Genomic DNA, 27,971 nt, shown 5'->3' on the forward strand with positions numbered 1-27,971 from the left:
ACTTTGACCCCCACAGAGTCGAGCTTTTCAGTTCAGTCAGCTGCATTTCGATTAACTGGCTGAGTTAATACCAGTTAATGCGAGGCAAACCAGCTGCTCATTAAAGCTTTCTGGTTTGATCAGTCTCGAGTCTTCGGATGTATCCGTGTATTTCCGCGGTGCTGATGCTGCGCTGAGCGGACAGCTGCTGAAGCATTTGAAGTGTCTGAATGTGGAAATTTCAACATCGCTCGAAAAAACTGCCAGCTAGCAACGTCCCTCTGTTGTTTTTAGCCAATTACAAGTTGAATCTGGTAGTTGGGGTTGTTAGCTAAGATACCGTCATTACGAAACGGCACAACTAATGTGTGTATGCGAGTTAATTTGCGATGTGCACCGCTGGCCCGGCCATTTATTTTTTAATGCACCTTCTCAGATTAACTCACTGCGTGTCGTGCCCAGGGCTGGACTGGGACAAAGAATCGGCCCGGGCATTTTGACGAGAGACCAGCCCCCCATAAAGCCTTTGAATGCAAACGCTGTTGTGACAGTGATGCACGCTGTCTTGTTGGTATATGTATGATTTCTATACATTTTACATCAGATGAAAACTTTGGTTGTAAGACTCAGATAATTATTAAAAGCTTGCTTTGATTCGTGTACTTTGTATCTGTGTATAGATCTACATACATGCAGCCAGCAAGACCATAAACACACATTCTCATTGATATAGCTTTATTCTCTTGTACATTATATTTATATTTATGTATATATATATATATCATACTAAAATAAACACAAGTTAAAAAAATGAACAAAGAAACTGTACAAAAAATGTATATATACTACATCTTAATTACAGAACAGTCTACTGTCCAAAAAAGGCACTAAATTCTGAAATGGGCAATACAGTAATTTTGAACATAACTAGATTTGAGATTGATACAACAGCATTCAGTCCTCTTTTTCTGAGCTATACTGGGATGAAGTGGATGGTGTTGCACTAGGGGACACACAAGGACACGTAGGCATGTTGACCCTGACAACCACAAGAGAGGACGCCCCTTCAAAGCAAGCACTTCCACTGAGTATGCATGACAGCGAGTGGGGAAGTGCCCGTGTCACGCACGAGGTGGGTTCCAGTTTTCTTCTGGAAAAAAAAGAAAAATAGCACAATCTACTTTGTGAGCACCTGAGGGTTCTTTCATCCACCCCATGAACTTTTCTGTCAAGCTTCAATGTTCATGCAAAAATACTAGCGGATTAAAACTTGTACTTGCTAACTGGGCCACGGCATCTCTCAAAGTCAAAGGCAGTTCATTTAAAAGTGTCTCATAGTGGGAATAATCTCTGAATGCATGCTAATTTCACCAGTTCTAATACGCAGCATGTTTTGTAGGGGAACATCACGCCAAACTCCCCCCCAAACTCTTTAGAAGGAAAAAAAAAAGTGATCATTTCAAGTAGTTTAAAGAGACACGCTCTCAGTTCAATGAATGCTTCAATCTGTCCGAGTCAAAAACGGGTGCACGGTTTACACGTGCGCTGGTTCAAATCAGAAACTGGAGATTTTACCAGGGAGTTTGGTGTGGTGCTATTTACCAAAGAGACTGGCACATACTGGGGCTTTAGTTTAGAATGAAGCAGCTCTACTTGAATTTCTCTTCTTTCCCCATCATATATTGGAAATTGGACTTTTTGTTAAAGGTTACATGTAAAGTTTAGTTAACATCAATACTTAGTTAAATACTAATTTTAGTTAATACTAATTTTCATTAAGGTGCATCATGGTTTATTTTTCATAAAGTAGCTTACTATGTCCAATACAAACGGGAAGACTGCTGTTCAGTCAAATAAGGGATGAGCAAAACAGTCAAATAATGAGAATTTAAAAAAAGAGAAAAATAATTAGAAAAAAAAAAGCATGATTCATTTCAAAACATTTGTTTTTGTACAATACCATAAAAATGAGTATAAATACATACTGTTTTTAGCTGAGAGCTCTTTCTTTTTCAAACACAGGTCCCAGTTGAGAGCCACTGTATTGCAGCTTTGAACTTACTGAAGCAGTACAATTAAATCAAGCTTTACTAGACTACAGCTGAGGACTGGAAGTTGGTGTACAAGCAGGAACCAGACATTAACCGCAGTATTAAACCTGTGAGCTTATTTGGTGCATGATCACCAACAGCCAAATCAAACTATCACAAACTTGAGGACCGGCATTAAATTTCTGGCAGACTGTTTAGTTTAATCCCGCTTCGTAGAATATTCTTTTCTTTCTCCAAAACCATCGCTAATGCAGGGACTCTGACTTCGTGGGGAATGTAATTAAAAAATTGTTGTCACGACTGTACGGAGCTAATGCTAGAAGCTAGCTTAACTTAGCTGAGCAGAAAGTCAGGCTTTTTACAAAAGGGAACAAATGTGCACTTGGTTGACGTTTTTTTTTTACTGATTAAAACACATAAATCACGAAAAAACGTAAAAAAAAAAAAAATAGAAAAATGATTGTGTTTTAAGCTAACAGTCAATGCTAACGCTAGTTTTCAGTTAATTCAAGCCGGAGTTAAAGAATCCACAAGTAGCCACAGAGAAAAGCCGCAAGTCACATGTTCAAGAATAAACTTTAGACATTTGGTTTGTTCCCGTTAGACAAAGCTGGCCTTGATGCTTCTGTCCTGTGGCTAAGCTGAGCAAACCTAGCTTCTAGCTCCACTTTGTGCTAGGACATATCTGGCATATAGAAATAACTGCTTCAAACAAAATAATACAGAAAATAAACAGTCGAGTCCCCCAGCACTGAATAAGAACAACCCACCTCACAACATAGTGATATTCAGTAAGAGATGGTTTTGGAGATCCTTCCATCAGGGCAAAAAAAAGGAAAAATCACCTCTTTAGTAGTCGGTGACTCTGATTCCCTTTGAAATGGCAAGTTTTTGTCTGAGGCTACAGAGATGAAAGAAGCCTCGAACATGTTTCTGATATTTGTAACCATTTTCACTGTGGACTTGATCTAATTTGACCTCTCTGATATTAGAAAAAGCACATTACTATTATAACGAGGCAGCGTCACAGAAGTAGTAAAAAGCTTCAGGGTATTTTATCATTGTATGCCTGGTTGCTAAAACTTACCTTTACTGACACAGACCTGCTGTAGTGTCATGCCTATACTGAGTCAAGAAATAAACCTGCGTAGGCCAAAGGAGTTGGTATAAATAACTTTGGATGGACTTTAACACTGTTTTCAGATCAGTATTAGCTTAGCGTCTCTCTTTTCCTTTGGCATGGATGATGTTTCAAACAAAGCATAACTCGTCTTATTAGATAGCTTACAAAGTTTGCTCGATTATCACATTGACCGCAGCTTGATCCTCATAGTCTTTAGTACTTAACAATAGTGTCACAGGGAGCAGAAATGACTACGTCCAGTTGCTGTTTGGCCTAGAACCAGAGGAAGAGCAAGTAAGGAACCTCGAATCACTGCTGCTGCTGCTGGATAGAAACCTTGATACCGTTTGCCATCGTCAGTGTGTGCTGAACATGTTTCGTAGTGCAGTGATTCACAGTCCCCATCCCTGTTGTATGAAAACCTGCTTGCAAAAAACAACGTCTGTCTGCGTGAACGTAAGGCTACTACAGAAAGTTCAGATACGTTTCTATCCAACCTAGCAGCTCTACTGCAAGGAAACCGAAAGCCATTTATTCTACTGAGGAATGGACAGAGGAGAAGAGTGTCAGCGCAGCTCTGATATCATTTTTGCTGACTGACTTCCGTTTTTCCCGAGATGTTAGGCCAGAGGTTGCTCTTCTGATGAATTGCACAATGATAAGGTGAATCTGAGGGTCAGGTAAGTAGGTAGATAGGTAGCACACCATGAGGTGAGTGAGACTGAGAACCATAAGAACCATATACATATATATGTATATACATATATATGTATAAAACATGTATATAATATATATACAGTACACATTACTTTTCTGAGGTTGACGTTGAGGTGAGATAGACTGAGGATCGGCTCAGACGACCAGGCTGGAGAGGGAAGTAGAAGGGGAGCAAGGACGAGGTAAGGAAAGAAGAGGTATCCTGTACTGAGGGGAAGAGAGAGTTCACACTCCCGGACAAGAGCCGCCGTTTAGAGGGGTTTGCGGGAGCCGCCTTTTCTTCTGTGGCTCATTTCCACAGAGATCACAGGGCCTACAGTCACCCATTTCTGCCAGCTGTGTCAATATATGGAGTAAGGTGGAGCGGGGTTGGGGGTAATTACTGTTGACAAGGATTACTCTGAGGAGGGAAGAGGAAGGGGGAGGCCAGGAGAGAAGGGAGAGTTGGTAAGGGGCTGGCTGAGGAGCAGATGATGAAGCTTTACTAAGTAGCATTACTTTCGTCTCTTTTCAGTCCCCCAACTCCATCTATTACACTCCCTTCTCTCGTCCCCTTCCTCCATCCCAGGTCCTGTGCAGTTCATTCGTCCTCCAGGGACTCCGTCTTGATGTCGTTGGGCCCCCCTCCGGTTCTGGACAGGGCCAGGATGGTGTGGTTGACGGCAGCCATCTCCACAGCCAGAGAGATGGGGTCCTGGTGCTCGCTGTGCGCTGCGCTGTCATCCTGGGAGAGGGAGGAGCATTGGGAGGAACATCAAGGACAAAGGTCATGACAGGAAACAGAATGTCTCTACATCAGAGGTAAGGAAAGAACACGTGCTTTTGACATGTTAAAGGAAATCATTTAAAAAGACAAAAAAAAAAAAGTATGTAAGTAAGTAAAGCATGTAATGGGATACTTCTACCACAAGGTGACAGTAGTGGCTCTCTGAGGAAAGCCTGGTGTTTTTGCTTGAGGTGCCCATCCCCAGTTAGGAGGTAACGTTCATGTCTGCAGCCTGACACTGACTACAGAGAGTCTAGAGTCTCCACACGGTCACGCTAACAGCAACACACTGCACTCACAGCTTTGCCAATTTGAGTTAGTGTGCACAAAACTGAACTATGACAGAAACTGCATGCATTTGACCCCTCGTGTCCCCCCCTCAGCACACTACAGCACTGATCCACAGCTCACTAAGCCCCAGCTTTCATTTTAGTGGACAGAAACCCTTCATTTCCTGGTAACTGTGACACTTTAGCTTTGTCAGCCACACCCCCACCCATACCAGGGACCACCCAGGTCCTGTGCTACCCTTTGCACGTCATCATCACGTGCAGCTGCAGCTGTGCACTGTTAGACCACACCTGCTCTGTGGGCTCCTCTTTCGTGTTAGGGCTGTTGTTGCCTCTTCAGCTCGGCCCCTGCTGAGGATCCAAGACGAAGAGTTTGTGCATGAGCAAAGTGAAACAGGGCAACGCTGCAGCTGCTGTCTGTGCTTCTCATGCTGCTGTTTTAACCTTTCCCCTTTGTGGTGAACTCGTCCAAGCCCATTGTTCAACCACTCAGCTACTGATGCACAGCGTCGCCCCTGTCGGGCTAAATGTTTGCTTTTGTTTGGAAGGACTTCATGCAATCATGTCTGTGCTGGGACCCACGATCCTTCACTCTCTGAAGGCAGATGCCCGTGTAAATGGACACGAAGCCAGTGCAGTGAACTACGCTGAGAGCTGGATTCAAATTCACGGTTTGTTTAATGTGGTTGATCACACGCAGGGATCGTCTACAACACCTCATCCTTCTGTCACTCAGCAACGTGCTGATCCAGAGAAGATCCCCACATTAATATCACCGTCAGCTTCATTCAAGGATTCTGCTGTGTGTATTATGTGAAAACAATTCGGCTCAATACAATAATCAATCAATACTAATCGATTGTAGTTTGTGAAATGTAGTTTGTGTTTCTCGGTCAAACCAGTCACTGTGATTTCAGAGGGGTCTGTGATTTAGACCGCTGCTGTTGATCATTAAAGGTTTAACTGTAAAAAATTTATATTTCAAAGCTTCAACAATAAATGTTCATGTTTTCACGTCAGGTTAATGCAGGGCTGATACACGGACGTTTGAAGAGTGTAAAACAGCGCAGCTGCAGTCAGACGATGAACCACGTCTACTGCAAAAGCTTCGTTTGGATGTTAAGAACACGCTGGCGTGACAAGAGCCTGAAAATCAGTGACATCGAGCAAGTCATCAACTTTTCAGTGACATGAAATCTGATTACTATATTCATCAGAAATGTGAGAGAGCACTGTGGACATGGAGGGACCTCTTTAACCTCAGTCTGATGCAAATGTGGCTCTGCTTTGGCCTCATTTACAGCTGTGCTGCACACGCACACACAAAGGTACACAAAAGGGAAACTCGTGACAAAGGCTGATGATTCACTCAATCCAAATCCAATCCACTAATCTATGGTAACAAACATCAGCGTCTCAGCGTGTTGCTGTGTGTGGGATACCTGTGTGGGCGAGGTGGGCTCCAGGCGATAAAGGCCAAAAGGTCGGCTGAGAGGTCTTTTGTCAAAATAGGGGAGGTCACAGGCCTGGAGGTATTCCAACAAAGAGTTACTGCGTTAGCTAGCAGGTCATCTGAAGAGCGAGAAGCACTGTAAAATCTGCACAATGACTTCTTCTCTTTCACTGTTACAGCAAGCGGTGCTTCACAGGTAGGGATGGGTATCGAAACCCGGTTCTTGTTGAGAACCGGTTCCCACTGTTTCAATTCCTTGGGATCGTTTGCCATTTTTGCAAACGATTCCCTTATCGATTCCAGTCGCCCCGAATGACGTCGCCACGTTGCGGAGCGTCATTTACCTGGCAGGAAACACGGCGGCTCAAACGCTCAAAACTTTGGTTATACTTTACAAGAACGGATGACAACAGGGCAACTTGCAATACTTGCAAAGTAGATATTTCATTTAAGGGAGGAAACACTACGAATATGCAAAAGCATTTGCTCACAAAACACACGATGACCTTAAATGAACGTCGTGTTTTTAATTCCGCTCGACTCGTGAATCTCAACCCAGCAGCAGCGGTAACGTTTGCACGTCCTCTCCCGTTAATGCGGCAGGTAAATAATCAACAACAGTGCATATTATGTTAGCGCAATCTGCCTTATTACAAACCTGCCATTACTGTGCATTTAGTGACCATGATGAGACAGACAGAGTCTGGCTCAGATGCTGGCAGCTCTCGCTGCAGTCTGCCGGCAGCGTCTCCTTTCAGGCAGGATAGACGAATGTCACCGAGCAGAGACTCAGTTTGTGGTCAAAGGCTTGCAGCCGTTTGCCACAGCAGATGATTTTCAGTAAGTGAATGTGTTTAATTGTAGGCAGGGACATTACTGTTGTGTAATTGCTACAGAATAATTTATGTTATACTTTGTAAATGTAAAATAATAATAAATATTCTTCTGTAGCAATAACAATGTTTTTCCTGGGGACCCTGTGACACCCCATTGAAGAGCCGTAGGCTGGATCTCTTAAGATCTCACTGTTGGGTTTGTAAGGCCATGTTACTCCTAAGTTTCTATCTTGTTCAAAGAGAAGATATAAAACAAAGTTCTGAGCTAATCGACCTTAGTGTCCTCCTTTGTAAAAAGAATCGATAAAGAATCGAATCGTTAAACAGAATCGAAAATGGAATCGGAATCATGAAAATCTTATCGATACCCATCCCTACTCACAGGAGAAACACATTCACACTACCGGTCAAACGTTTTAGAACTCCGACTTTTCCAGCCTTTTATTGTGAAAATCCTGCAGTTGAATGTCTCATTGCACTCTGACAGAAACGATTGGAGTTAAAGAAATCATGGAATCAGTTTATAGACCAAAGTGTCTCCTTTGGCAGATATAACAGCTGAACAGCCGTCGCATTCTGGCTACAACAGAAATCAAATCTTCTCCCATATCTGTAGCAGAAGTTCCCGTGAATGTGGACCCTGTAGGCTGCGTTGCTTTCGCTCTTCTGTCCAGTTCAAACCAGCTCGGTGGGGTTTCAGTCTGGAGACTGTGCTGCACACTCCATGTTTTCAAGCTCACCATCTTGTTCTGTTTTCCTGAGGTAGTTCTTGGACTGATGTTTGGGTCATTATCCTGCTGTAGGATGAACTCCTGACAGACTGGGTCCACACCAGAGGGTCCTGCACGGTGCTGCAGGATGCTGCGGTAGCTGTTTTGCTCAGGGTGCCTCTCACTCTGTGCGAGTCACCGACCCTGGATCAGCAAACAGCCGGGTGATGGCACTCACTGTGGAACCAAGCCTCTGTCTTATTCTGACGTCCTGCTGATGGCTTTCTTGCTGCAGCCCGTCCTCTCCTCACAGCTGAAACTGAGACTTACTATGACCACGATGACTCTGTGCCTGAAGCTGCTGTGCTGTGAGTAAGTAAAATGTATTTATATAGCGCTTCTCGCAGATAAAAATCACAAAGTGCTTTACAACAAAGAAGATGAAAAGAATGGAAATACGACAAATAAGAATGTGAAACAGTAAAATACAACCAATTAATTAGAAGCTTGCCGATATAAAAATGTCTTCAGCTGCTTTTTAACAGAATCAAAAACATAAATAATAAAACCAGTGGGAGTGCTGCACTGGCTGAAAGGCCGATCACCACGAGTTTTAAATCGAGTGCGTGGGGCCACCAACAGTCTCTGATCTGATGACCTCAGAGCTCAGGAAGCAGAATGGCGTTTCAGCAGGGCAGATATGTACTGGGGAGCCTGACCATGTAGGACCCTAAAGGTTAAAACTAAAACCTAAAACTTACAGTCAACCAGTGAAGGGAGGCCAAAACTGGAGTGATATGAGATCTTCGCTTGGTGCCTGTTAAAAGTCGTGCTGCATATTTCTGCACAGTCTGAAGATGATTTAAAGCTGATTAAAACAAGTAAAAAGACCATTACAGAGTCTAAACGTCAAGAAATAAAAGCATGGATAATCATCTCAAGTTCAGCTTTGGACACCATTAGTCCGAGTTTAGAAACATTCCTTAAATGATAAAAACGGTTCTGCTCAAGGATGCAGTGAGCCGCCCATCACACCGGCTGCTGTCCTCTGACTCAGGCGTGTCTTTGGCTCTGCAGACATCTTCCTGTCACACTTTGTTTCTGAGTGACTTTGATGCTGAAGGAAACTGGACTCGCTCACACTGTGACGTTCCTACTTTTCTGTGGCGGTCTGTGTCTCTTCCACGGTTAATTCCCTTTTTCTCACCATTTCTGTGCCAACACTTTCTGCAGTACAATACTGCTCAGCTGATGCTGTCCAGGGTCTGGTACCACAGTGTGCTCCAACACTACAGGCAGAGGGGCTGAAGTGATCCAGGAAAGTTGGAGCAGCAGCTTTCAAGGCCGTATCAACCTCCTTTACTGCAGCTTCAAACAGTTAACCCATGTTGTTCCCTGAAAAGGTCTTTTTGTATCGTTCTGAAACGGACATTGTGTTTCAGTTTTGGGATCATTTGTTTTAAACCTGTGGTGTTTCACCACTTACCTTTGTACCAGTTCAAGCTGTTCACTGGACCGAATGACTTCAACTGCAATAAATTACTGGACAAATCGGGCTGTTCTAAAACGCTGGAGCCGCAGCGTATATTTTGAAATGTAACCTTGTTGCTTGAGATTTGCATGTTGAGCAATCATAAGTAAGCTGGTGTGTTCAGGTAAAGCAGACATGTTTCCATTGGTAACAGGACAAAACGAGGGCACGAACATTTGCTCACTGACGCCTTTCAAGTTTCAATCATGCACAGAACTTGAAGTGCTTTGTATATTCAGGGTGCACTGCAAGCTGCGTGTTGGGATTATTAACACTAACGAGACAGAGACCAATTAGACAGAACAGTCAACAAAGCTGAAATGAGCAGCATGTAAAAGAAAAGATCACAGCTCACTAACAAGAGAAGCTCGCAGCTTCGTGCTTGTTGTTGATCAATTATGAAAACAAAGCTGGAAGACAGAAAGCTGCTCCGTCTTTTCTCAGTACGATCACATGTTCATTCTGCACTACCTGCTCCGAGAAGTCGTTCCCGTCGATGTCGTCGCTGTTGGAGTGTCCCCCTGGACTCTGGACGTCTATCCCGTGGCTCTCCAGGATTGTGGCTTCTTGGAGAAAGAGGATGGCTCGTTAGACTTATGATGCATCACTGACAATACTACAAAACATGAGAGCAGTGACTGTAAGCCAGCGACACAACGAGAGGTTGTACAGAAGCCCCGATACATCTGAAAGAAACGATGCTCCAAAGTAAAAGAACCTGTCTGAAAGTAGTCAGTAAAAGGCTGCTGTAAGGATGAAGTAAACAGCTGAAAGCAGTGAAGTAATACTGCAAATATTTGGCTGAGACAACTTAAGACGAAGAGTCTTAAGATCAAGACGAGGACGAACAGACTTTTTACCCACAGGCTGTCAGACATGCCCTACCTCCACCCTGATTGGAGGATAACTGCACTGCCAACACCCATGGACATTACACCTTACTTATAAACTGTATTTCTACGTATACTTTAATGCAACCAACATCCCTACCTCTTTAACCTGTATTTATTATAGTTGCAACAGCAAGCGAAGGCCCAGACACAAAGTTTTAACAGATTACAAGTGGCTGACAAATATGTGACAGATCGAATTCACCGTTACACTGTTGAACAGCTGCCGTCACGCTAAGAAGGAAACACGCCGTCTTCTAATTCCAAGGTTTTACATATAAGGTCATAATGGAAATCAACCACAGAACTGCACACTAAGCCCCAAAGCAGAAGCAGCGTGCGAGTGCAGCCTTACTGCCTCCATCGTAACGAGGACGGTAAGCAGCAGCCAGGTGCTGATCAACAGCAGTGTGAGCACATCTATAAAAGCACAAGTGTTGTTAGTTTGCAAGTCTGGAGCATTCAGGCGACACAATGCCAATCAGGAAAGAAGCAACTGCTGCTGCCCATCATCAGTCCGACAGCCAAAGCTCGACCCACGCTGGGTCACACGGCGACCCCAGGGACGTCAGCGAACCTAGCCAATGACAGAAGAGTGAGGAAATAAAGTCAAGCTGCAGTGACCAAAGTCCAGACCGGATTAGAGCGGAAACCCCAATGAGCAGGAGGCTCATCCAAAGCTTCACTAAAGAAACCATACTACTAAAATCTCGCATCACTGATTAAAATGCTTCTGACAAAATGTGAAAAAGCTCAAACATCTGATAAAAAAATGTTTCTACTGCCGGCATATCTAAAGAACCCGAGTTTGGCTGGAGCAGTTTGAAAGTCCTCCGAGCTACAGCCGTCCTCCTCACTGCCAGCCCCCTGCAGAGGTCATGGCAGGGACACAGTAACACACATTTCATTAACAGTTTGTAATTTAAACAGAGCTACATTACCAATGTTGGCACGTCTCTTGATCTCTTTGCGACGATTGGCAAACCAGTTGTAAACTTTCAGAGAAGTGACCCTCTCCAGATCAGACAGCTTCTTCCCTGGAGGAAACATACAAACACAGCATCACCATATTTGAAACCTTTTATTTGGGATGAGGAAGAAGAAGAATACTCCGAGTGTGGCCACGTTTGGATACGACTTGTCTTGATGTTGTCATTTTATGCTTTAAGACATTTGTGTCAAATGTTGTCATAATTATGAATTACGGCTCAAAACGAGCACATTCATAACGTCACGCCGTCCTCAAGTCCAAGTGACTGTTTGTGTCAATCTGAGCACAGATTTCACACGATGCGTTTCACAGCTGCTTCAATATCTGCACCACGCAGACGCAGTTCTGTAGCCAGCAAACAAAGCCATCACTCATTACAGTTAACAACACGTGTGCAGCTTCGTGCACCTGCTGGTTTACCTGGTTTCTGGATAACAGCATTGCAGGCGTTTGCTATCTCCTCCCTTTTGGCCTCATCTGGATACTGGTTGTCGTTGAAGTAGCTATAAATAGCACAAGAGCCACAGTGATTAAATTAATTTCACAAGGACGATGTCAACAAACTGGAGCGGCTGCTGTTTGTCGTGCACGCGGTGCAGCTGAGTGCGTGCGAGGCTTTGCTGGCTGCACCGTTTGACTCCTGGAGGAAATAAGAGCGACGTTATGAAGCGCTCCTACCATCTATCATCTCTGCACACTTCCTCTGGACCTCACCTCTCCATCACAGCCAGGCACTCTTTTCTCCAAGTGAAGCGGCTTCCCCGACGCAGGCGGAAGGTGCCGGGGGCGGTGGTGAGGGGGGGCGGGGTTTGCCTCCACTCCATTTCCTCCAGAGGTAACGGAGCTGGTCGCATGTTCAGAGTGGCACCTGCAGCAGGAGGATTACTCAGAGTCAACAAGTCTGCAGGTGTCGCTGTGGTTTGGAAGCACAAGTGACAGAAGGACAGAGCAGCAGCGCAGAGATGTGATGGCGCGAGGACCGTGGTCGCTCTGGCAGCCAGAGCCCCGAGTCCTTCGTGAAAAACCAAGCGACATCGTCTTTTGGTAATCTCACGAGTTATGCTGATAACTAGTTATGCTGAGGACACCAAACTCGCGTCAGCTCAGGTAACGATCGCAGCAGAAAAGAAACCGAGCGAGCTCTCTTGTAAACCTCGCCACGTTACACTGAAAGCTCGGACATTTAACAAGGCCGAACCGGATCACCTGGCCGGTGCCGGTTTATCAGAAAGCCGTGAACGAGGAGTCAGTTTTCTCTGCAGCAGCGACGCAGGTGCGTGCGTGGGGGGGTGCTGGGCTCGGTCGGGCTCAGTCTGGCCATAAATAGCTTGGAGCAGTTTCCAGAGCTGATGGTGTTGGCGGGGCTCCACCGAGGAACATGCTGCAGAGAACAGGGCGTGGGACGTCTGCTGCCTGGCTATAGGGCGGTACAGAAAACACACGCCGGATCTGAAGGACGCGCCGGCCTCTCGTTTCGCCTGTTAACCCTTTACAGTGTGGAGTCAGGATGACCGTGCACACAGCAGCAAACCCAAAGTTACTTGATAACAACAAATAGTTTTTTTCTCTTCAGTTTGGGACAGTTAGTCGCCGTTACAACAGGCTTCCAATCCAAGACATCGTGACAGTCAAACACCTGGATAATTTAAGATGACCTCACTGAAGGTCAAGAGCTAAGAGGTAAATCCTAAATCTTTACATAATTTGGAAACATTTTTGGTGTAGTAGTGATTTCTAGATTTCTACCGTTGTCGTTCTGCTGACAGCCACATTTCTCTAAAACAAACGTCATTGGTTCCAACATTTCTTTATCTAACACAATAAAGTCACATCTTTAACTGCCGCTGAGCTCTAAGTGAGTAGATTCCATAATATAGTGATCAAAACACTGTAATATGGAAGAAGTGACAGAGTCATCAGTTAGGACGACACAGGAAACCTTCATGCCTCTCGTACTGCAGTCCTACCTTGAATCTGATGCTACACAGCTACAAGTTACTCGAGTTGGATGCAGATTCTTACTTTCCTAGTTGATCACCGGGTCACTTCCTGTAGTCCCTTCTTGTTGGAGCTCTTCTTCCACTTTTCTTAGAGCACCTCCGAGTTTTCAAACTGTTTTTGTTAACATTTAACATTTCTGCAAATACCAGAAGATGTTCACTACTTTATTATCACAGCAACATTTAACAGTGGAGGCAGCGAGTTTTCTTTGCCTCCATGCTGAGCTCAGAGAGGCAAACTCTGCTGCTATCTTTACGTCTTTGCTGTTGGGACCGACTCATGAAACAAGCTTTGAAGAAAACAATTAACTGGGACATATGCTGGGAGACATTTGTCCACATAAATACACATACCTTTTGTTCCCATTAGCACTGGCAACAACTGTGGGAACCCAGGCTAATTTGTAGCTCTGCTTAAAGCCACGAGGCCAAACACGAAACTGTTTTTTCAACACTTTAAACGAGGTTGTCAAACGTAAACAAGCTGAGGGCCACTCTGCTGTTCTACTGCAAAACAAACAGAAAGCAGTGTTTGTGTTTTTAAACTTCAAATATTGTAAAACAAACAAACGTGAGCGCAGATTTGAACTAAGTGAAGCCTTTCATCGAACGACCAAAGTAACCCACGTAGCAGCACTTCTGCTCCCACCGTGTTCGTATACGCAGACAGAAGTGTACACAGTGAGCAAGTAGGGGTGATGTGGGCCACAAGTGGCCCCCAGGCCGCGAGTTTGAGACCCCTGTTTTCAGTAAAGAGATTTGTTCTTGTTCAATGGTCTTTAAGTTTTAAACAGGAAAGGTGCACCTCGAGACTTCTCACCAAGATTGACACTATGGCTTCATCAGCAACAGAAAACTTTGGCCCCTCCCACCTTGTCCCACCAATCAAAGCCAAATGGAGACCTCAGACTAGAGTGGTGGCGGTGAACCGATCTCCAGTGCAATGACTGAACGGCTTGTAACAATGCAGCGATGTCACGTGGAAGGCGACGACGGGGCATCCACACTGGTGCGGAGCTCACTGCGAGGTTTCTTCTTCCATCTTCATTCTGCTTTGCCGCTCTGCTGCCTTCTGAGTGAAGGATGCTCAGGACAAAACAATTATTTATTCATTTCCTAGTCGGCTGCTCCTCCCCGACTCTCATCAACTTAGGCTGTGTTTGTGCTGACTCTACTCTGCTCTCCTCGTTTCTTACCTCGGTGGAGGTGAAACAGCCTTTCCGTTTGCTTTGATCCTTCATAACTGCTGCAGAAATGACAAATTAACAAGACCGTGTGCTGCTAAGCAACAGCCGCAGTCAAATGTGCTATTCGTGTACGTGTGCATCGCTAAGACGGACGTTTTCGAGATTCGGTTGGCGCAAAAGATTCAAAGCATGTGACTAGCAGATCTTATACGGAGGGGAGATCGTCTCCGATTTGCTTCCACTGAGCGACACACACAAACTGCAGGGTCACGCCTTCCCCCACGATCACGTACTCTCAACTGCCAACTGTCGAATGAGGGCAAAGCGCCAAAACATATTGTGCCAGTTAATCAAGCCAGATGTACCTGGTGTGGTTTTCTCCAGCGTGTACCAGCGGTAGAAAGCCCTCTTCTTCTGCTCGCTCAGGTCGGAGCCGTGCTGCAGCAGCCAATGGGAGATCCTGCTCTGACTGATGCCTGGAAAGCAGCCACACATCAAATTACATCACAGTAGTTTTTGCACAGAGCACAAAGTGTAGACAAGCACTGGAAGAGTTCAACAGACACAGAGCAGAATAGGAAAAGGACCACACGGCGTTTCCTCTCACATAAGTTCAGACTTTCTGTCTTCCTCCATCACTTATCAGTCAAACGCTGCTGGAAGCTGGGTCTGAGTTTGAGCTGTACGACTTTTTAAATGCCACGGTTTCTGGCCTTATTTTGCAGCACCTGTTTGGTTATTGAGTAATGTTAGTTACATTCCTTTGTGTGACTTTAATACCTGCAGAAAAACAAAAACAACAAACCCACAATGTGTGCAACAGCACAGGGGTGTTCTTCTACGGGTCAACTGTAATACAGAGTTCAGAATTATACAGGTGACTTGTTGGTAACAAAGCAGCCTTTCTTTGCACTCCACCTTAAACCTGACCTGAGAACAACTGGCCCAAGCTTCGCCCGTACAGCCTCAGCTCGCCTCATGTCAGAGCACCGACTGGCCTTCAGCTGCCTCTGCTCAATATGAAGCGTCATGCTGTTTTTGGGGACAAACGTGATTTTAAAACCCTTTGTGTGGCGCCTTTTGCACCACGTGTTGTGAAACATGTGGTGCAAAAGTTCTGTTTCCCGTTTGCAAGTTTTACTACTGCTCAGCTTTTAGTTAGTGAACACAGGCACCCGCGTGTCTTCAATGCAAACTGATCTCAAACTAGGCCTGTGACACTGGGCCTTTAGTAATTTGGTCCGTGGGCATGCAAACACTGCCCCGGTCAGTTTACACACTCCTGTGCTGCGCTTCAGTGTCGGCCGAGTGTTTTGGCAAACCCACGATCCAGCTGCGGTTCCGGTCGTGTGGTAGGAACCACGACCGGAACCGCAGAATGAACTTTTTATTTGTAGTGTGAACGTGATGCGACCTCGATCTGAGGTGGAAATTTAAGTTCCTTCCCGTAGTCTTGTATCCTTTGCATTTTGGGATGCCAAAGGGTGGGCGTGCAAAGTTCTGGCTCGCAGCCATGAAATTAATGTAAAATTCTCCATGTTCTCCACCAACCCAGAACACCTTCCTCCTATATTCACTTTGTTTCTCAGGCACATCTGGCCAATAAGAGGACTAAATATTCTCACGTGTTGATGAGTTCACAAACATTTTCCTGTGTAAGGAGAAACCAAACCATGGGTGTGAAAAGGCCCTCGCTCTCCTTCCAGCTGCAGCTAAACAGCTGTGTGCAGGCTCAGGATCCACAAGCTTCTGATGCTGCGCTCAGACTCCAGCTCCACTGCACAGCAGCAGCAGCACTGCAGGGTCACCACTGAGATCCTGCAGCAGGTGCAAATCTGGTTCATGCACTGAACTCAGGACAACGACTGCTGAACAAGACGTTCAGTTCATGTGGAGGATGAGAGGAAGCGTATCAACTTTCAAAGAAGAAACCGACGAACAGACTCGCTTCATAATGAATTCAAGAACACCCCGCCAATCTGTGAGAAACAGCTCGACGTGCAAAAATGATCTTGTGTTGTTATGTGTGAGATGATGCAGACACACAAAAAAGGTCCACTGACAGATGCGTGAAATCAGGCGCTTTGTCAGTGTTTAGGGGGCAGCCCAAGTCTACGATGTCTTCGGGGTCAGGACACAAGCTTTTCACAATAACACAAAGTTCCTCAAACGCCAATGTCAAAAGTGAGGAGGAGCGAACGTGGCATGGCAACAGGAAACGGCTGATGCGAGTGATGTGGCTGAGCGTGTCAGCTACTAACCGGTAACTTGTGCCACCACTGCCTGAGAGATCCTCCTGTTCCCCAGGAAGGCTTTGATCTCCTCTTTCACCAGACTGCTGTCCCTCCTGCAAACACAGAGCACACAGAGATCTTCATAACCTGCAGCTCGACACAGGTGGCAGAAATGCAAAGAAAACAGCTTCATTATTACACATTTGGGAAGCTGGGGCAACGTCTGGCTGCTAGACAGCTGTAAAAAATATATGAAGTGAATTACAGCTTTCATTGTTGTGCCATTACACAGGCAACCTGCTGCATAATTACCCAGCTTAAAAGGGCAAATGCATACATGTTTAATGCTTTTGTCACCAATTCATTCTCATTTGGAAAAAGCCATTCGTCTGGTTTTCTGCACAATAACACGTTCATGATGATTCGATGCGTTTCTTTATTGCACCTATTCACGGCCAACCTACGAAACCGCAGCTCCTCTTTGCTCTGGCCTGCACGTCGACAGCATGTACCGTGGCTTCCCCCTCTTTTATAGCTCCCACGTAATCAGCATTGCATTTCAGACGAACATGAAGGCAGCGGCTCTGAGAGCCGAGCCGCAATCCAGTAATCTATATTTTCAAAATGCATTTAAAAAGGGCATGTGTCCGCTATCTGACTTCACAGCAGCAGGAAAATAAATATATATAAAGCATGCAGAGACTCGCAGGAACGCAGGATGTGCAGTCACAGTGTACCCACCCTGCTTTCTGGCATCAAGCCCATTCCCCTCCCACACACACACACACACACACACACACACACACACACACACACACGCACACACACACACACGCACACACACACACACACACACACACACACACACACACACACGCACACGCACGCACGCACACTCTGTCTCAGCTTCATTCCCGTCTAGCACAGACTGAACACGTGTCTGAATCTGAAAGTGCATTCAGGTTTTTTACACGACAGCGTTTCCAGCAGGCGCCCTCCCTGCCCCCCGCCCCCCACCCCACAATCACAGCAGCCTTTGAACCAGCCGCTATCCCAGGCTCACACAGTCAAAATGGAAATCGCATCAAAGTCCTAAGCACTCTGTTTGGCATATTTGTGAAATGAAAATGCGTCACGACTCTTTGACATCCAGCATCAATATCATCCACGCCAGCCTCTCACGGCGCGGGCTAAAATTAGAGCCTGAAGAAAAAAACGCTGCTTGTATCGACACCAGTGAATCAATGTAGCACGAGCTGCTGTACAAGCTACGAGACCGGGGAGGAGAGGGGGGGATGTTTTGGGTGCCAACTCAAAGGCCAAACTCCTGCAGAGAAGCAAGTGTGCACTTTGAAAGTGAGAAAAAAGGGAAAGGGCACCGTGGACCGCGGACAGGCTGAGACCTCGTGTCACGCCCCCGCAGTCCTGCCGAGCGAGAAGCTGGAGAGCCCTGCAGCAGACGAGGGCTTTTGAACGCTACTTAACTTCTCGGTCGTTCTAAAAAGGACGCGTAATCTAATGCAGAGGCAGCGCGAGTGAGCAGCGGGCCGGTCGCTGACGACGGAGCCTATTCTTACTCGTACAGTTCACACAGGGCAGCTGAAGGCAGCGGGACAGCACAGCAGTAGGAGGAGACAGCGCATGTGTGAAGTGCTTAGAGGAGGAAGAGACGAGGCGCTAACACGCACACTTTAATAGATTATGAACACTTTACCTGTCAATGGGCCTGAAAAACTTCTGAGCCTCTGCTCTCAAAACCTAACCAAGCTGAATGTTACTAAATGCAGTTTCATGTAATGTTTCCAGAGGTGCACAACACAAAGCTTGTTCTCTCTTCCCTCTTACAGGAGATCAGCTTGAACTCGAGCGGTTCCCTTTTCTGACGATGTGCATCGTCCCGACAAAAGTGCCTCTGTGCCGGCTCGGGTTGCTCTGAAGCCTCACAGGATGCACGTCTTTGTGGGCGACGCAGGGGACGAGCCAAAACTCTCATCCATCACGTGCTCTGCTCCTAAGGAGAGACCAGAACGCTGCCGTCTCTTTATCCGGTATTAAAACCGGATCTCTTTAGTCCCCATCTTCATAGTAAGAATCTGGCAACAGATCTGCATTTGTGTCGCAGCTGAACTGCAGACGGGCGCGCTGCTACAGCAAAACATTTCCTCAAGTCAGATGTCAAAGTGACGGGAGCTGGAAAGGCAAGTTTCACGACAGCAGAGCAAATGCCCGAGTCAGGGAGGTCATTTAGATGGGACTAAACTGCAAAGTTTCACGGTCTGCGTTAACCCCGGCAGGCTAGGCTGCATGAAGACAAGCGCAGCACTCTCATATTCAAGCTGGGGAAAGATGCAGAGATGGCTTGGCTCAGAAAAAGTAAAAAGTCCAAATATGACTGGCTCCTGTTTCCCAGGGCAGCCTTTGAAATGCTGGGGATTAACGAGGAGGACAACAACTTTGGTGTATGTGATGCAGCTAAAACATTTCCACTTCCTCTGTGCTGGAACGAACAGCACTGCCAGATAATGTAGGGCACATGCAGCAGTCGTGATGACGCTGCTGCTGCTGCTTTCACTGTGTGTGTGAGATGATCACAAAATGGGTCCCCGAACAGATCTGGAGTACGTCGGCAGGTGTGTCTGTCAGTCTGTGAGCGACAGACTTTGTCAACAGGGTGACGTCACGTGAAAAACCCCAGAAATAGAAGGGCCCACGGTGCCTGGGCCCATCCACACGTCACAGCCCCGTCCAACACGCTTCTTAGTACATGTGTAACGGTCTATATGCTGCATCTCTGTGAGACAAGCGTATAACGTCCAGGATTCGTCCAAGGACTACTGGTCTGTAGCTGTGCTGTTACAGTGGTGCATGCTCATACTGAACGTGGTATGAAAACGTAATCTGTGTAAGCAAAACGCTCAGCCTTCAGACTAAACCACCTTTGACTCAAGTGAGATCAGATACAACAGCTCCGGTGCACGAGACAGATCGTGCAGCATGAAGAATCATTAGTGTTACGGATGCAAACAGAAACGGTTTTGCATCAAATGCGAGAGAACGAGGAGCTCCTGTCTGTGCCGTCCATTTTTCAGACGATTGTGTCAAACTTTAGCTTCACTTTTGAAATTCCAGGTTCCTGAAATCATATCAGACATTTGGCTCAAAAACATTTCTAGATAATGCTGCTCACAAATACTTCAGACTTCACCATGAAAACATTTTGTATGAACAAACTGTAAAATAAGAGTAGATGTAGTAGATGAGACACATGAACTGCTGCCTCTGCCCTCTCCACCTCCATTTTTCTAAAATCTCCAAGTGAAGGTAAATTTGTGTAACAAGAGATTTTTTTTTAAGAACATTTTTAATTCTGGTAACGGATATTTGAAATCTTTCAACATGAATCCTTTTCCTAGAAAGCAAGAAGCACATGGAAACCCACGTGTACAAGGCTTTTTGTGTGTGCAGAGTTTCCAGTGCATAGACACATCCAGATAGCTTTAACCCTTCAAGGCCTATCGAAGCGTGCACGCTCCGTTTTGCACAACTATTTTTAAATGCCGGTAGAATTGCAACCACATAAGCTAGCACAATATTTCTTTTGCATTTGAAATATGAGGAGTTATATGCATTCAGCCTGTCCCAGGCCGCAGTTTTTATGGCTATGTTTAAGCTGTGGGAGATTTCACTTGTCATGTTTGCATAGTAAGCTAACGATTAATAAGACGATGTCAGAGGAATTGGTGCAAATTATCATCACTCACAGATCAGTGCTGTCGCTCTCTATACACAGTTCGCACGATTGCAAAGTGAAAGCAAAAAACAAGCGCAAATTCAAACGCGACTTCAATATGTCACATATTGACAGTGGCTCACCGATGCCAATGACATAATTACCCAGCTACATTTCTGAAAGAATGCAAAAGCATTGACATATATTTTTCCTTCCTACAATAGCCCGACGGGCAGGGCAGAGATAGATTTTGGTAGCCCGACTGGAAAAATCGCTAGCTCCAGGACATCGGGCTAGCGATTTTGCGAGCCCTGCACTACAGCATGTAAAAATATAAAGATAAGCTCTGGCAGACTTGGGTCTATGGTGGGCTCTAAAGGGTTTGTGTTTGAATATATGTAACCTACAGCCTGGGTTTTTATTTTTAACCTTAAAGGAGAAAAGGCTCTGCACCTCACTGGCCTTCTATCCTTATCAATAAAAAAATCATTTGATTTATTTCCCGGCTAACATCAGCGCAGAATAAAAGTCTGTTTATGTGTCGACCGCGGTGAGGAGCGCACACCGAGGAGGGAACGATGCAAGGACACAGGAAGCACCAGTCCTGGCAGTGAATGCCTCGTCTCCATATACTTCTACTTTCCTTCACTGTGAGATCCACTCAAAGCAACCTGTTTCTCCCTGTCATTTCATCTTTTCAGTGAAGCGAGCAGCGACGTGCAAACAGTCGACACAGTGTAAAAGAGACGCTTTCACACACATACGACCTTAAAAAAAAGAACGCCATCTTCAACCCCTCCAGGTCAGTTATTACTTTAGTAAAGAAGATAAACAGACGATGAACTGACTTGGTCACTGACAAATATAGAGCTCAATACAAAAATAGAGCTGAAGACAAACTAGGAAACACACTAGTGTGCACAATCAGGTGTGGAGATGTGTGAAAATGACTGCCAAGACCACAAACTCAACTCTCAGACTGCTTACTGGCACGAGGCTGCCAAAGAGCTTTAGGAGTCCACGCTTACGGCCGTTTAGCACCTGGCCATCATCCCAGACAAACTCGTGGCTTTAGATGAATGCTGCCTAGGGCGGGGCTATATCATACCGTTCACGGTAATGTAATGTTGGGCAACGATAAGAAAATGAAATATGGGTAAAACGCGCATGCGCAGCGCCTAGGTTTACATACGCACATGGCGGCGACGCAGAATGAGAAGAGCGAAAGCGGATCGTTGAATGAAACAGATGAACCTGAATTGGTTTGTAAAAACGCTGCAGCTTCACTGGTGTGGAACTGGTTTAGCTTTCGTCCGTCAGATACACAACAAAGCACTATTTTTGGTAGCGCATGCTAGCGGGCCGTCGTTATTACCGTGTTGTTTGGAAAATACGGCGCACTTAAAATCAATCCTTTGATTTTTCTGAAAGTTGACAGCGCCCCTTATAATCCCGTGCGCCTTATGTATGAACTCTGGTTGTGTTTCGGGAAACGATTTTATGTACACGGTGCTCGAAAATCTGTCAAATGTTTCAGTACGACTTTGCTAAGCTACGAAGCCGCACCGCTTGATGGATTGTCGGAGCATTACGGCTATCGTAGGCGGAGCCTCGCGGAGTGATACGTGCTGTGCTTCAACATAATGTTACCGTATTGTGTGTGTATGACCTCTTTTTAAGTTTTGTGGATGTTATACTTGGTTATGCTGAGGACATGTCGGCCAGTTTCCACTGGAAATGCCTTTTGGTTAAACTGTCAGCGAGGAATTTGCACTGTTACATTTTATATAACTTTAATGCAAAAAACAGCTGCTTGTTTAAGTGAAAATACATTGTTGGGTCTTTTGCACTAATAAAGTTGGAGTTGTAAAGTATTTTGCCTCGTGTCAATTATATCGTCAGTTTTATCGTTATCACAAATTTTCGAATGTATATCGTGATAAATATTTTCGGTCATATCGCCCTGCTCTAATGCCGCCTTAAAGTGCCGCTGGCAGAAAGGCCACCACGCAGGAACGGGTGCAGCCGCACAGTCAGATTGAGGACGCTGTGACTGCAAAAGTCTACAACACAAACTGGAGAAAATGACGCGTTTGTCTATATGAATGAAACTCCTTACACACGTCACTGGATGAGCCCATTACTGTGAAACCGTGCCCTTAACCCTGTTTTACCCTCTTATTTGTGCCATTACAGACAACCCTCCCACACCTGTGGGCCAAACGAGGCACAGCTCCCCACTGTGGGAAGTTACCTCCATCTATCAGCAGAAAACATCCTTCTAAGAGAAACCAAGGTTTTTTTAAATTGTGTATAACACGTGTTATAGTGGAGTGTGGACAACTCTGACACCTCAGAGTAACTGTTATGTGTGGGTGTCTCAGGAATCGACAGCACCTTGCTACCACATGTTGCTAAAATAAGCTTTTGAGAGTGAAATTCAACTTTTTGTTAGCTGCATGTTACATTCATACTGTAGAGCCCCTGATTTCCCCTCAAGTGGGCATCATCATCACAATATGATATAAGAGGTAAAGAAAGTTAAAGGGGAAAAGCCCTCAAGCTTTATGGACAGTCGTCTCCACAGTGCTTTTGTTGTCGTCCTGACCATTCAAACAAGCCACACTCGCACAGGGCTCCAATCTATACACTTACACGCTCTCTCCATCGCAAGTCCACACCTACGGCCAATTTTAGAATTACCAATTAACTCTGGGCTGCAGGAGGAAACCAGAGCAGCCACACATGCAGACTCTCCACAGGAAGGACCCAGGCAGCTTTAAACCCACTGCTGAATTGCTGTGTGTTCACTCAAATGAGCTTTGTACAAATAAACAAGCTAAATAGATTCCTAAAGCTTTGGTCAATCAGTAACACTACGAGCTCACTAATGAGCTCATCGGTGCGCACATCCCGACGTCCCACTGGTAAAAGTCAAGTGACAAAGTGGGATAAACCTCAGAATGAAGATCACAAATGACTCCCTGAGAAGATGAACCAACCTTGCACTTGCTGCTGTTTCAGACTTCGAGGTGTATCGATCAGCCAAGCCAGAAAATTCCCTCCACGTGCATCGAGCTGGGCACTTGCATCCAGATACGTTTGCAATACTTTCTTCAGTGTCCAATCTTGTTCCTCTCACACAAATTTGGATCCAAATCACAATCACCTCCAAAGGTTTTTATCTAAATCTGCCCGTAACTTTTTGCTAGTGCCTTCTTGCTGTGAAGCAAGAATCATTTCATCACTGTTCAGTAACATCACCTACAGACAGGCTTCCCAAAGACATTTTATGCAACATGAAGCTAAATGCAACAGCATGGATATTACATTTAGAGCCCCCAGGTCATGAACACAAATGAACATGAGATATCTACAGCTTCATGTATAGTTCTAGCAGCAGCTGCACACAATGAAGCTTCAACTGAAGTTCCTGCTAATTAGCCCTCACCTTACCAGCTTTACTGGTGATAAAAAGCAATCCCCCAACCTAGTGACGGCTGCAACCTTTAAGAACAAAACAACAGGAAAACAGGCATCGAGTTGTAGAAACAGTTTCAGTGTCGTCCGTGTGTTTTCTGTGAAAGTACTGTGACTGTGGACAGCGCCACACTAGACTGAGGCGTGTCGATGATTATTTCAGACTAGCCGCTTGAAGTTTCACCATCCTAGCAGTGACTCACTAGCAGTAAGTGTGGGGTGGCTGTAGCTCAGGTGGCAGAGCGGATCAGCCACTAAGAAGGTCGGTGGTTCGATCCCAGGCTGCTGCATGCCAAATATCCTTGGGCAAGATACTAACCCCATGTTGCTCTCCGATGCGTCCATCGGAGTGTGAATGTGTATGAATGTTAGATACTTAAGCGTGTGATTGGGTGAACAGGTGAATGAATTAGCTGTATAAAGCGCTTTGAGTGCTCGGACGAGCGCTATATAAGAACCATTTACACCCCGCAGTATTATTCCCCGTCACCATCTTTCACAGCTTACTGAGCTCAGCAGCCTGGTACTACTACATACTGCCCTCTGGTGACGTTTTTGTGCAGTGCATTATTCTTCCCAGTTCTACAAACAGACTCGACAAAGTTTCTCTGGTCATTCTCACCTCATCAGCTCCTCCACCTTATCATCGATATCCAGATCTTCCTCTGTAGATTCAAACCCGAACGCTCGCGTCGCTGCAGCGCTGTTCACCGGATAGCGTGGCGGAGACAGTTTTCCGTTGGGGGTGGCAGCTAGACTGTCGCGGCCGTTCTGTGTCAGGGCCACCAGCGAGACCGGGGACGGCAGGATGGCAGAGGGCGGCGGCGGCCCTGGAGGCGGGGACGTGTCGTAGCTGTTGCTGGGAGACAGCGAGAGCCCCCCGGCGCTGTTGAACTGCGTCTGCGTGGCTGTGGAGATTTTGGAGGTCGTTGAAGAGGCAGCAGCGGCGGCGTGATCGGCGGCTCCACCCTCACCGCCACTGTTGATGCCGCCGCCATTGCATGACGCTGAAGAGGTGGTGGTTGCCGAGGCAGTGTTGTTATTGTTGAATGACGTGGTAGTAGTAGTATTAGAGGCAGAGTTGTTGGTGCAGCTGTTGGCCCCGCCTACGCCGTAGGAGGACGAGGAGGAGGAGGAGGAAGAGGTGCGGCGGCCAAACTTGTCGCCGTGCTCCCGGTCCAGCCGGTCCAGAGTGTCGAGCGCATGCAGGATCTCCTGCTTGGTCATGCCGGTGCGACGCAGCCGCTGCAGCAGATCTATCTGCTCAATAGTGAAGCGCGGCTCCTCGCTGAACTCAGACATCCTGCTGCTGCTGCTGAGATGAGACACAATACAGACAAGCTGAGAAACACAAGAGGAACACAAGCCGAGGAAAGGAAACAGGAAATGCAGACGGGGCAAGTTGAGGAAAGTAGGAAGGAATCCTTAGAAAAGTAAGTGGAGAAGGAAAGGAAAGGAGGAGCAAGTCAGGCAGTGGAGGGGATGGTGGATGACAGAGGAAATGAGAGGATTAAGTAGCAAAGAGTGAAAAGGAACGCAGTCACAGATGGGGAAGGAGGATAAAGGTAGCGGAGGAGAGTTAGAGGGATAAAGTAGGCATAAAACGGGTGGGAAGGGAGGGGAATAAAAAACTGCAGGAAGAAAATATAAAGAGGCAGCGGAGAAGAAAAGGAAGACAAGAGCGAGAGACAGAAGTGTGAAAGAAAAAAAGGCGAGGGGAGGGGCAGGGCATAAAAATCAGCTATTTTTGGGAAGCAGCAGGCAACACGCACAGAGTGCCAGAGTCACCTTGACAGCTGATGCTATCTTAACATTCTGTCTGTCGTTCTTTAAGAGCCACAATACATCCTCGGCTCTGCGCACCACCCACGCTGTATGTTTTTCACGAGCAATTTGCTGTGATCAAAATCAATGCAACTGGAATCAGACTGCGGCAGATTTTCCATCTTCTGTGCCAGCCCGACCTGTGCCGATATGATAAACGGTTTAAAAGGGGTCACTGGCATTTTTCTACATCTGTCTTTCTCCAAACTGTGCGGAGGACAGAGCGGAGGGGGGAGGAAACATAAATGACTTCTGAGTGCATTTGAAGTTATCATAAATAATGGGGGGACACTGGCACATAAACCATTACCAGGCCTTCAGACACGTGCAGTAAAGGGTCATTTTGGGTCTGAGCACATTATTTCTGCAGCGCTGACAGGTGAACATTAACTAGTCCTTGGTGTTTAGAAGGTGAGCTGCTAATGCTGTAAATCATTACCAAGCAGAGTCAAAATCTGTCACACCCCAGAAAGACGGGCTGCACACAACAGAAGACCGCTGGATTTGGATTAGTGAGCTTAAACATGCAAGTGAAAGAAAAATGTGTGCTGCAAACAAACAAGAACATTTGAATTCATGCCCACTGTGATCAAGTGGGTAAGTTACCCATTCACCCAGAAGGCAAGTTCACCCTGCACGTAACTAAAGCAGCTAAAGATGGAGCTGTCTGCATTCCTATCGGGCTTGGATGACCCCTGATAACAGCGCAGCTAAGTTCACGAACTCGGAGAGTGTTTGTCATGCCAACAGCAAAACTACAACAAAATAAAAACACAGCCACGGTGTCGTTAAACACAAACTCTAGATTGTCTGACAGCGCAGCTTTCTAAACGCTTCCAGTCTTAAAGCGCTTCGCCCCGCAGTTGGCGGCATCTCTTCCCCCTCCATGTGTTTTTGTTTTGCTGGCCCGCAGTGAGAGCACAGATCCGTCGCGCCTTTCACCGCTGCAGGCGAAGCGCTGCTGATGCCAGCTTTCACGCCCTTTGCCCGAAAGCTAACGTTAGCGAGCGCTCCGTGCGGCACACGGACAAACCGCCCTGACTAAACGTCAAAATTACCCAGCACGGCGAGCCCTCCGTAACACTCGAGGATTGCTCTCGTTTTCTTCACTGCCCCCCGAGGCTGAATCCACACTGACAACAGCCCCCTGGCATCGCGGAGGGCGATTAGCCACCTGAGGTGGGCTACGCGGGTCGCCGTGGGCTCGTGCGATGATTAGCATACAACGCTAGCCGTGCCAACGCCGATACTAGCTGACGTTAGCCGCCGTCGCTGGCTAGCGAGCGTTTGATATTAATAACATCACTTTCTGTGTCGAGAGAGCCGAGTAACAGGACTTACCTCGGGTTCAAATCGTCCACTTAACCATTTAACTTTGTAACGGAAGCAAAGCGGCGCGGTGTCGTTTACTGCAGCCGAGCAATGAAGCAGCTGGGAACAGTGCCCTGTCCGACCCTTTTCCAAGGATTTCTAATCAGAGGCGAATTATTTGCCTCTCTGCTTTGTCTGTCTGACAACAGCCATATTGACAACTAACACCTCCGAGCAGCTCTGAGGGAACTGTAGTTTCACTCCCGCAAAGGCCTCCAACACGCGGCGGCGTTCCCTACGCTAAGGACTACAAATCCCTGAAACGAGGGAGAGGGGGAGCTGATGGCTCGCTGATCTACAGTTGTCACAAAAAACAGTGATGCAGTTTTTAATGTGGCCACAGCGGCTGCTCTCCCTAACCCCGCAGCAGCTGCACCAGGCGACCCGTGCCACCTCACCGGCCAACCGGGCAGCCACCAGCCGGCTGCACATCTAACCGCATTACCGCTGCGACACGTTTCTGTACACCTCACACGAATTCAGTTGCAGTGTGACCATACAGGGGCCCCTACTTGTTACTCTAAAGGCCACTTAGTCTTTAAATGAAGTGGAAAACCCCCTAATTAAGTTGGTGCCAGTAATCAGACCCAAGGAGACGGATTAGAAGAGCAGCCAATTAAACAGCTTTGGTTGGAGCACAGGCTCAATAATCAAGATTATATGAAATGTGGAATACAGAATAGAAAAGAACAGGAACAACGCAGAGCGGCGCAAAACAAGAATCTGCTTCAAGGATGTCAAACTGATTTTACATTGTAGGACACATAACAGCCAGCGTCGATCTGAAGTGAGGTGGACCAGTGAGACT

General features: G+C 46.3%; 1 protein-coding gene across 8 annotated transcripts; it reads right to left on the minus strand.

Moving 5' to 3' along the window:
• Positions 1 to 804: 804 nt before the first annotated feature.
• hmbox1b (homeobox containing 1 b) lies at positions 805 to 27,949 on the minus strand. Of its 8 annotated transcripts, XR_003274622.1 has the most exons (11): positions 26,851 to 27,101; positions 24,591 to 25,283; positions 16,786 to 16,871; positions 14,890 to 15,000; positions 12,052 to 12,205; positions 11,758 to 11,840; positions 11,288 to 11,383; positions 9,928 to 10,022; positions 6,369 to 6,452; positions 3,963 to 4,594; positions 805 to 1,129 (listed from the first exon to the last, which is right to left on the minus strand). XR_003274622.1 is itself a non-coding variant. In XM_026194378.1 (10 exons), the coding sequence occupies exons 1-10, from the start codon at positions 27,012 to 27,014 to the stop codon at positions 4,451 to 4,453; spliced, it is 1,707 nt and encodes a 568-aa protein (XP_026050163.1). In that variant the 5' UTR covers positions 27,015 to 27,101; the 3' UTR covers positions 806 to 4,450. The 8 variants fall into 8 exon arrangements, 7 of the variants coding, with proteins under 7 accessions (XP_026050165.1, XP_026050166.1, XP_026050163.1 ...); XM_026194378.1 differs by having other exon boundaries at positions 806 to 4,594; positions 24,591 to 25,280; XM_026194379.1 differs by having other exon boundaries at positions 806 to 4,594; positions 9,928 to 10,019.
• Positions 27,950 to 27,971: the final 22 nt, after the last annotated feature.

This window comes from Astatotilapia calliptera, chromosome 15, assembly GCF_900246225.1.
Source record: "Astatotilapia calliptera chromosome 15, fAstCal1.2, whole genome shotgun sequence".
Lineage (NCBI taxonomy): Eukaryota > Metazoa > Chordata > Actinopteri > Cichliformes > Cichlidae > Astatotilapia > Astatotilapia calliptera.

Excerpts from the sequence above, each read along its gene's own strand:
- hmbox1b (XM_026194377.1), bottom strand. The coding sequence starts at position 27,014 with ATGCTAATCATCGCACGAGCCCACGGCGACCCGCGTAGCCCACCTCAG. Across the intron at positions 16,872-24,590 it reads AAGGTGGAGGAGCTGATGAG|GAGGGACAGCAGTCTGGTGA; the intron begins GTGAGAATGACC and ends CTGTGTTTGCAG. Across the intron at positions 6,453-9,927 it reads GGAACGACTTCTCGGAGCAG|GCCTGTGACCTCCCCTATTT; the intron begins GTAGTGCAGAAT and ends GAATACCTCCAG.